The sequence below is a fragment of the Peromyscus maniculatus genome, chromosome 11 (genome assembly GCF_049852395.1).
Source record: "Peromyscus maniculatus bairdii isolate BWxNUB_F1_BW_parent chromosome 11, HU_Pman_BW_mat_3.1, whole genome shotgun sequence".
In the NCBI taxonomy this organism is placed as follows: domain Eukaryota; kingdom Metazoa; phylum Chordata; class Mammalia; order Rodentia; family Cricetidae; genus Peromyscus; species Peromyscus maniculatus.
Window position 1 is genome coordinate 89,942,606 of NC_134862.1, and position 10,205 is coordinate 89,952,810.

Sequence of the window (10,205 nt, forward strand, 5' to 3'; positions counted from 1 at the left end):
ACCCTTTGCCTTTAGGGAATAAAGTGAAATCTTTCTAGAGTTTTCTTTGGGAGCTTAACTCATCGAATGTGGTTTCGTTTACCAGAGACTCTGTTATCCAAGCCTCCCTTCAGCAGTCATCTATTTGTGCTGATGGCTTTACTTAGTGTTTCTTTCGTGCTCCTCATTTTCCAGCTCAACACTGCAATGCTCAGCTTGAGAATCAAAATACTTCTGCCACTCTGACTAAAGGCTGTTCTCCCCATTTCCCAACAAGTACATGCGAGTGCACACACCACCACCACCACCAAGAACAACAACAACAACAACAACAACACCCCGACACTTCAGCCTCAGAGTTTATTTGAAATTCCCCTCTGAAGCTAGGAAACTGTGGCGTGTTGACTCCCATCAGCTCCTTCTGGCTCTCCAGGACACTCCCACCAGCCCTACCTCAACTCCCTTAGTTTTTCTTTTGTGTGTGTACAAAACAGTGAGTTTTGATTAAACCCTCTGTCTACCTTCACCCTAAGTTAAAGGCCACTGAACCTGTATTTGAAAACGAATGATTCACCAGACCAGGGATCACTTTTTCAGAGGCAACCTTCTTGGCTTTGAAGTGGGGATTTCACTAGTGCTAGGCCTTCAGTACACACACAGCCTCTGCCGGACTTCAACTCCCTGTCTTTCTTCATTATTCCCACCAGCTTTACTCGACAGCCTCTTTCCAAATCACCCCAGCCCCTTAGTTCCCATAAACACTTGTAGGCGACTGTCCTTCCTGATTGGTAGTTTGCCTGGGCTGTTGTCGGTCAGGGGTGGGGGTGGGGAGGTGTCCCACAAAGATGCCTCTGAGACACACTTGAAAAACAAATCCTCCAAGGTTCATTATTTCCACCGCTCTGATCCACCCCTCCCCTCCCCCAGCATCAACACCCTCGGTGGCCGCCTTCTCGGACTGACAATCCGGCTCTGGAGGTGCGTGGGGAGGGGTCACTCTGGGCTTCCACCACCCCTCCCCGAACCCCAGACGGTTCGGCTGGCTTCACGACACCAGGCCGATCCGGTTCCCCCGAGCTCCCTTCCGCTCCTCCCGGGGCTGTCGGTCCGCGGCCTCCTGCGCACGGGGCCCCGGGGGTCCCCCTACGGCCCTCCCCAGGTGGAGAGGACGGACACTTACTTGAGCCCCAGGCCATTGAGGTGCTGTCCTATGAGTCTAATGACATCCTCATCGGACTGCGAGAGCCGCTTCTTCTTCTTGAGGCTGCTGCCCAGCTCGGGGGTGGCCAGGGCGGCGGCGGCGGTGGCGGAGGCCGCGGCGGCCCCGCCGGGAACCCCGTTATTGACACTCAGGCTGTTGCTATTGTTGCCAGCGGCGGAGGGGGCGGCAGGCAGGAGCCCGTTGGCGTGGGCCAGGTCCCCCGCAGACGCCGCCGAGGGGGACGACTCCCCGTTCTGCGCCGACAGGCAGGCGAGCTCCGGGGTCTGGCCCTGGCCCCCGCCGCCCCCGCCGCCGCCTCCTCCCGCCCCGTTGGCCTGCATGCTGCCGCCGCTGACCAGGCTGTGGCCGCTGCTCCGCTGGGGGGCGGCGGGGGCGGCCGGAGGCAGTCCCACCACCACCACCACGGAGGAGGAGGCGGCGGCCGGCGAGGGCGAGGGCGGGGGGGGGAGGCCTGCTCGGCCGGCCGAGGCCCCGGGCTCTCCTGCTCCCTCCGCCGCCGAGGCTCGGGGCTTCTTCCGCGGGGGCGGGGAGGCTCCGCCGGCGTCCGAGTCGGAGGAGGAGGAAGCGGAGGCCAGAGTTTCCTCGCCGAGAGAGGCCGTGGTGGGAGGCCGGCGGGGCGCGGCGGGGGTCGGTGGGGCGGGAGGAGGGGGAGAAGGAGGACCGGGCCCTTCCCCCCCCCTCCGGAGGCGCTCGCGGCGCGGCCCGGGGGCTCGCGGGCCCTGGCGGGGGCGCGGGCTCGAAGCGGGAGGCCCGGCGGCGGCGGCGGAGGCGGCGGCGGCGGAGGCAGCGGCCGCCTCGGTGCTCGGTCCGCACCGCTCCGCTCCCTGGTGTGTTGATTCTTCCCCCAGCTGCTGCCTAATGGAGTCCGGGCGCTGGCGTCACAGGAAATGCCTATACTGCCCTCCTCGCTCACTTCCGGCAGCAGGTATGGAACCTATAGGGGGCTGTCACCCAGCACGTGTGCGTCCGGCAGCCCGGGTAAGGCCGTGTGGGGTGCCGGCGAGGGCGTGCCGGGGCGGGGGGTCCGGCCCCGGGTCGGCTGTGACCCAGCACGACCCGGCCCGGCTGTGCGAGGGCCGCCCCGGGGCCCGGGGCCTGGCGAGCGAGCTCGGGCCCCGCAGGAAGTTCGCTGCCAAGCCTCCGGGGCCCCGCGGGGTGGGAGGTCGAGTTCGCGTCCTCGCCTGTGCACCCGGAGTGACCCAGAAAGCAGCGACCAGCTGGCGTGGAGGGGCCCGCGGACGCACTGGCACGGGCCAGGGTGTGGCCGGCCGGCGGCCTGGTTTTTGCAGCTGCGACTTCAGGCACAAGGGTGTGCTAGGCCCCCGTCCACTGGCGTGAGGCTCTCTGCACCCGGGATTAACCACTGCCTCGTTTTTTTAGGGTGGAAACACTTGAACTTCCACAGCCAAGCACTACCCACGGTTGTCGTACCCGTGTCACCAAAGGACAGGGGAGGTGACAGCAGAGGAGACCGTGCTCCACCCTGAGAAGGCGAAGTCGGCTGTCACTGCCTGTCTGGTGGGGCAAGAAGTCTTCTGGTGTGCAGAGGAACGGAGGCACTTGGCTGTGGAGTTTGGCTGTTTTTGTTTTGTTTTCCTTTTAAGTGTTCGCTCAGATGCCTTGGTCCTGGTTCCTGCTTCCTCCCACACAGAGGGGGAGTCAGGCGTCGATGCAGAGCCTGGCTTGACGTTTTCAAGTGACCGGGGTTTCACTGTCTCAGTGTGGTTTCGCGGCTTTCTTGGATGGAGAAATAACAGCAGCAGAGAACTGGGCTGAATGTTACTCAGTGGTGAATGGTCCACAGGACCCCCTCATCAGTTACATGTGTATGGTTGGTAGCCTGTAGATCTGGTATGTACAGATGTTTTCTCTGAAGTTTAGGAAGTCCTTGGTGACTTCCCTTTGGGAGGAGAAATAAAAACCAGCCTCAAGCAATACATCTTATGTCCCTAAAATTTACAATACTCACAACTCAGTAATTTTGAGGCCTTTGGAGGCAGTCCTTTTCAATTTAGAAGTGCAATAAAAATTATCCTATGATTTGTCAAGAATCTTGATCTCTGTTCATCCTGAGACGGGGAAGAGAGACAGAAAGACCAGGGCGGAGTTTCTCATGCTTTCAGGTGTCAGCTGTAATTGCAAGGTGACTCACATACCGTGCTTGTATTCACCTGAGACAGACCTTGGTTCTAGCTGAGGTTACAGGGCACAGACAGTATATCCAGCAGAGCCAGAATTACTAGATAGTTAATGCCTCCACAGATCCCTGTATAGCTACTTGAGAAATCTCATTAACATAAAGGTTGTTATTGTTTAGGCAAAATTTACTCTTTGCAAAATAGTTTATAGTCATCTGGTAAGTCCCCAGCAGCCTTGAGGATGGATCAGGTCTGCAGCTTACTTTGAATAAAGTCTATAGCTTTTATAAAGAAAAGAACCGTTTAACTACAGGCCAGGCTCACACTCAATAACAAAAGGAGAAGGATGGAAGGAACAATAAATAGGATTTCATTGCCACCCAAGCTCAGTATGTATACCTCAGCTTTTCTTCCTTAGGGGCAGGCAACCAAGGCTGCTCCTAAAACATTTTGAATTGCTAAAGTCCATATACATGTATACATTTGTATTATTTATAGTAAAACAGAGGATGGGAACCTGTTGTCTGAACTCTAGGTCTTTTTAGAGACAGGTTTCAGTGCCACTTGCCCATTAATAATTTTGAAATACTATTCTCCACATTCAGAAACCTTTAGTAATGTCCTGTTACCCACAGGGTATAAAGATCTATAATTGTCTTGATTTCCACAGGCGGATCTGGTCTTCTCTCAGTCTTTCTTTTTGGCTAGCTCTCTTCTTAAAAGCATCTTGTTTTTATTTTATTTTTAGTTAACTCATAAATTATGTGCTACACATTGTACACTGTGCATGTCTATGGAAAGGTTTTACCACTTGCCATCTGTGAACCCTTTGTTACTGCCACTGAGTGTGCTGGGCTTGCTTCTTCTGAAGACCTCCCCTCTGCCCTGCCAGTCCGATTGTATGGAGTTTCTCTGTCAAGACACACACAGCTCCTTTTGAACCTCCTTAGGGAGCGTTTCCTGGCTTCTAGCCTGCCAGCCTTTACTGTGAGTATAATTTCCTGGTTTCTCCCCAATACTGAAGACTGCATATAATCTCATTCACTGACACTCCTTGAGGTCACTAAGGGACCTTTTTGAGACCTCTTGTCTCCTGGCTTTCTTCTTCCTTCCTCCTACAAAAGCTGGGTCCTAGTATTAAGTACAAATTGTGTCTCCGGGGAAAAAATTGTGTCTGTATTTAGGTACTTGATTAACTTCTGCACTATTGTATGGGACTCTAAATATGGTAGGTACCGCATGAAAGGTAACTTCTAGTCCTGTTTGTTTGGCAGTGGTAGGGAAGCAAGGACTTCATTTGTGCTAAGCTGTATTCTCTCACTGAGCTTTGCCCCCTGCCCCCGGAAAGCAAAGGCTTTGGGGTGTGTCACCCTGTCAGGGATGCTGCAGAATCTGCTACTTGGAGGTTATCAAAGTAATTGACACTAAGGCCTTTCCAAGTCTTCCGGTTGTCTAGGGACTGTGTACATAAGAGACTGCCAGCAAATACATGAATGCCTCGAGGGCAGAATGTGTGTGTACTCATCTTAATGCAGTGCTTTTCAAACCATGGGTTATAACCCATTTGTGAAATCAATGTGCTGAGCCATAATTAGTGTTTTTTTTTTTAAAGTAAAGTAGAAAATTATACAAGCATAATTATTCAAGTAAGTCACCTGAAGATAGGGTGCTTATTTTGTGAGGCTTTTGTTCCAATGACAAATACATGTCTGGGCTTTATAAAGTAAATGCATTTCTTCTCTTCTCAGAAGGCTTTGAGGGCTGGAGAGCTGGCACGGCAGAACACTTGTTGCTCTTGCAGAAGATCCAAGTTGGAGTCTCAGCACCTGAACATCTGTAACCCTAGTTCCAGGGTTCCAACAGGCATACACGTTATGTACATACATGCATGCAGGTAAAACATTCAAACACATTTAAAGGAAAAATAAGTAAACCTAAAAAAAAATCTCTTTAAAGAGTTTGAAAATCGCCAGTGGGTGGTGGTGCACTGGGAGGCAGAGATGGGAGGATCTATGGGAGTTTGAGATCAGCTTGGTCTACAGATTGAGTTTCAAGACAGCCAGAACCCTGTTTCAAAAAACCAAAAACTGTGAAAGAAAACACTGACAATGGTAAACTCATCTGTATCAGTCCTGATCGACTAGAAAGCAATTCAGGAAACAGTAATGACAAGTGACGGGTATATTCCAAGGCAGCATTTCTAATCCTTAAAACTAAAAAAGATACCACCTTTTTGGAAGTGGAGATGTTTTGAATATGTAGGTGTTTATAATAAAACACAAAAGTAAATTTTCACAGATGTTGGTTAAACTGGTAATTATGTTTCTGTCAAGATTTAAATTTAGGAGTTGGGAGTAGAGCATTGTTTACCATACAGAAGCTCAGTGTAGCCTAGAACTCCTGTCCATCTGCCTTACCTTCCCAAGTGCAGGGATTCCAAGCATGCGCCAGTATACCAGCTCCTACTACCTTTTCTTTATTTGAGGTTGTACAGTGGCAAGCTGAACTTAACGAGGTGAGTTGGGCAGAATCAGGAGTGAATATGGGAATGTCCTGGAGTCAGAGGGCTTGGTCGGTTTCCTGACTCTGAACAGCCATTTGACTTCACTGTCCCTCAGACACAGTGTCACTTTTTAAAATTGGCTTTTATTTCATGTGCATTGGTGTTTTTGCCTGCATGTATGTCTGTATAAAGGTGTCAGATCCACCGGAACTAGAGTTACAGACAGTTGTGAGCTTCCATGTGTTTCAAGATAAATTTAAACCTTCCATCATTTAAGGATTTGAGGACATTCAGTACAAAGATGTCAAGTCGCTTTAATACTGAGCTGAGGACTTGAGCCGCTTTTCTACCTCAACTGTGCCATGCAGCCTTGGTCGTATGCAGCCAAATGCAGACAATCTGTCGGCCTCGGTGAGAGGAGGGAGGGCCCAGTCACTAAGCAGTTTTATCCATCGTCCCATGCAGATCTCCCCAGCACTTGCTTATTTCCTCCTCTCTATAACCATCCATCCTTGCAGTGGGCAGTAGACGGGGTGAGGACACCAGGTGAATCTCACCGGGAAGACAGAGGCCTTTGAATTCAAAGGTGAGCATGCATCCACCTTTGTCCCAGAGAAAAGTAGCCTTTTCCTCAGTAGTTGTCTCCAGCTGTTGAGAGACCCATTTGGTGTAAATAATAACATCTGGGGAAATTTTCTGAAGGAAATGAACTACAGGAGCAACTTACTTTTCTCCCACCACACAGCTAAGAGGGATTGCTTGAAGTAGTTTTATAATTGCTTCACCAGCCTTGAGGTAGCACCACATTTTAAAACTGTGACACTAACCCGTGCAGGGACACTCACTGAAGTATAGTGTCTGTGGAAGAGGAAATCACCTGGGCTGGTGAGGACACAGAAGCCAGATACCGTGTTACATAAAGAAGGAATGTTACAAACACTTTATAATAGGATTCTTCTTGGGAAATGAGTAAGTATATATAACTGCATTCCTGCTAGAACAGAATTGTGTGGACAGTGGCTTTTGTGGAGGACTGAGTAAAACTTTCCTTACTGGTCAAATTTGCTAACTGTCAATATATTTTGAAATGTCAACAGGGTTTATTTGGGCTATGAAGATGATAGATAAATTTGCTCTTGTTGTAATAATGTTATGCTTTTAAAACATTAGTGTTCCCAGCATTTTGGGAGAGAGAGGCAGGTAGGTCTACAGAGCACGTTCCAGGACAGCCAGGGCTACATAGAGAAGCCCTGTTTGGAAAAAAAAAACCCAAAACCAACAACGAGTGTTTTTAAAAGAATACTAAAAAATAATCAAAATATGAGAAGTTGATCCTAATAAAAACATGACAGATAAAGCAGTGCTGTGTGTATTCTGTATTTGTTTTTAAGACTTTCCTCTCCATAACCTGACTCTCCTAATTCTCAGGCTGCTGTCTTCCACATACACACTGTCATAGACACACACTCCATCACACAGGCACTTGACAGTCACACACACACACACACACACACACACACACACACACACACACACACACACACCATCACACGTGGCTAAATTCGTCTTGGGGATAAAGAGTAGAAAGGCATTCCTATTTATTAACTTTGAAAAGTAGATAAATAATTAAGAGCCCTGGGAGTCCCTGCATAGATTCTTAGATAAAAGACCCTCTGGGCAGTCTTCCTTATTCACAGTTCAAATGTATTCTTCATCTCTCTGGCATTGTCATAACTCATAAATAATTATGGGACAATTATGACTTAAATAAATTATAGCTATTAAAAATATGTATACACAGTCTGTATGGAGATACTAGACTAGTAGATATTTAAAAAAATTTTAAAGTAGGTAATTATTTATAAAGTTTAAAAAAAAATTGGATGGGGCATGTGGCGAATTCCTTTAATCCCAGCAGTCAGGACGCAGAGGCAGGAGAATCTCTGTGAGTCAGAGACAAGCTTGGTCTACATCATTCTAGACTACTCAAGGCTACCTAGTGAGACTTGCCTCAAAAAAATTATTAAAAGGATATCTGGATTTTCTAGTTCATGATTTTTATTTTAAAATTGTTATAGGGGCTGGGGAGATGGCTCAGCACTTTAGAGCACTTTTTCTTACAAAGGAACCTGGTTCTATTTCCAGCGTCCATGTGATGGCCTACAACCATCTGTACCTACACTCCCTGGGGGTCTGACCCCCTTCTCTGACCTCTGAGGGTACCAGGCATACATACATGCAGCCAAGCATTCATACACATGAAATAAATCTTTTAAAAGTGTAAAATGGTTGCTGGAGCTGTAGGTCAATGGTAGAGCATGTAGAAGGCCTTGAGTTCAATCTCCAGCACCAAATAAAATATTAAAACTGTGCTCTTTAATAATAAGTGTGCTCTTTAGTAACATTAAACATATAGGCAAATGTGAAATAGAATAGCCTAAATTTGCCGGGTGGCGGTGGCGCACGCCTTTAATCCCAGCATTTGTTTGGCAAAGGCAGGCAGATCTCTCTGAGTTTGAGACCAGCTTGGTCTACAGAGCAAGATCCAGGGTGGCACCAGGCACCAAAACTGCACCGAGAAACCTTGTCTTGAAAAACCGAAAAAGAAAAAAAAATAGCCTGAATTTAAAAAACAGTTTGTTGAATGAGAGGCCATCAAGCCATTTGTGGTGACATATGTCTATAATCCTAGCATTTGGGAGCTGGAGGCAGATGAGAGGTTCAGAGTCATCCTCAGCTGCATAGTGAGTGTGAGTCTACTACATGAGACAGTTCTGAGTGGCTTACGTGTGCTAACCTATCTTAATCTTCCTGGCTCTTTTTTTTTTTTTTTTTTTTTTTTAATGAGAGAGGCCATAATGCCAGTGATTGACAACATAACAAACCATAGCTGAGCACTTCTTGAGGCTAGTGTAAGAAACCCATGGCTAGGTCAGACTAGGGCTTGCAGATTCTATGTAACAGTGATGGGAATTGCTTCTTCGGAACACAGACTTTCTATATGCATTTCTGAAAGGTGAGAATGCCCAGTTTCCTGATACCCTTTAGATTCCTTATCTCATAATGTCTGCTCCTGATGCTAGGTTATTGTCAAATACTATGGCATAGATATAAATTTGTTGGTAGGGTTTTAGGCAGAATTAGAACAATAGTGTTCTTGTTTCCTGGTGGCTGCTGGTTCTGCTGTTTTTTAGTATTGTATTTTGTTTATTTTGTGTGCAATGGAGCTGTCAGAGACAACCTCAGGGAGTTGGATCTCTCGTACCATGTAAGTACTGGGGATGGAACTCAGGTCCTCAGGCTTGGCAGCAAGTTCTTTATCACCTGAGCCATCCTTCCAGCCCCTGCTTCCATTTTAGCCTTTCTTTTCTATGATAAAAGATGTCCATAGCAACTTTCATAATCACTAAATAAGACTAAAAGTCAACACTATTGGCCAGGCATTGTTCTACACGGCTTACATGTATCATCCTATTTTGCTTTTCCCATCAGCCTTATGAAATACAATTGGTACCATTTTACAGGTGATAAACTGAAGCCCAGAAAATTTGAGGTCACACAGTTTGTGTGTGACAGAGCTGGGTACTCAACCTTACAATATGCTACTTTTCAGAGATAGCTGTTGGTAGACTATGAATGGAAGTCATTGTTTAATCCCTCCAAGGTTAAAAGAAAACATGAAGCAAGTCCTGTAAATTAATGTCTGTGCCTGGCTGTGTCTGTGTATGTGAAGCCTTGGACTTTGCCCTTTGATGCCCATACCATTTCACCAGCCTGATTAGTAGTAAATAAGGGACCACTGAGGGATACTACAAGGATTTCCTTCCTTCTAAAGCTGCCACAGGATGCCTGAAATGCCTTTTTGAAGATGCAGTTCACTTCTCCAAGGAATCCAGTTGGAATGCAAATAATCTGCCTGGTAGATGATCCACGAGGCCAGGTGTAACCTGTAGACTCAACCGACTCTAGACCCTACTCCAGCAAGTGGCAAAGGCGAGCAGGAAGGAGTTACCCACCTCTAAGTAGGAAAGCTCTCACAGCTGAAGTCTGCCCAAGAAACTCTAAATCAAGAGGCCCTACCAAGTCTGTTTTGTGTTTGTATCTGTCTCTAGACCAAGTTGTTTGGGCCTAGGATTTTGGAGTTACAAAGAGCCAGACTAGATTCATTGAGGAATTCATACTTCTTTTTGTTTGTTTGTTTTTTGAGACAGGGTTCCTCTGTGTAGTTTTGGTGCCTGTCCTGGATCTCACTCTGTAGACCAGGCTGGCCTCAAACTCAGAGATCCACCTGCCTCTGCCTCCCAAGTGCTGGGATTAAAGGCATGTGCCACCCCTACCCCCACCCCCAGCATATTTGCTTTCT

General features: G+C 47.9%; 1 protein-coding gene and 1 long non-coding RNA gene across 5 annotated transcripts in view; one reads left to right on the top strand and one right to left on the bottom strand.

Moving 5' to 3' along the window:
- Wdr26 (WD repeat domain 26) overlaps positions 1-2,059 on the bottom strand; it is a 47,138-nt gene extending 45,079 nt beyond the window's left edge. Inside the window, exon 1 of one of the 4 annotated variants that reach the window (XR_013043461.1) lies at positions 1,160-2,059. Coding sequence is in view for 2 of the 4 variants with exons in the window: in XM_042258737.2 (XP_042114671.2) it covers positions 1,160-1,521 (362 nt within the window). In the remaining 2 variants the exon portion in view is untranslated. The remainder of the gene's footprint in view (positions 1-1,159) is intronic. The other 3 variants (XR_013043462.1, XM_042258737.2, XM_042258738.2) reach the window with 3 other exon arrangements.
- Positions 2,060-2,185: 126 nt separating this feature from the next.
- Positions 2,186-7,202, top strand: LOC143267846 (uncharacterized). Its single transcript, XR_013043463.1, has 2 exons — positions 2,186-4,326; positions 5,088-7,202. It is a non-coding gene; the product is annotated as an uncharacterized LOC143267846 (long non-coding RNA).
- The last annotated feature ends 3,003 nt before the right edge of the window (positions 7,203-10,205 follow it).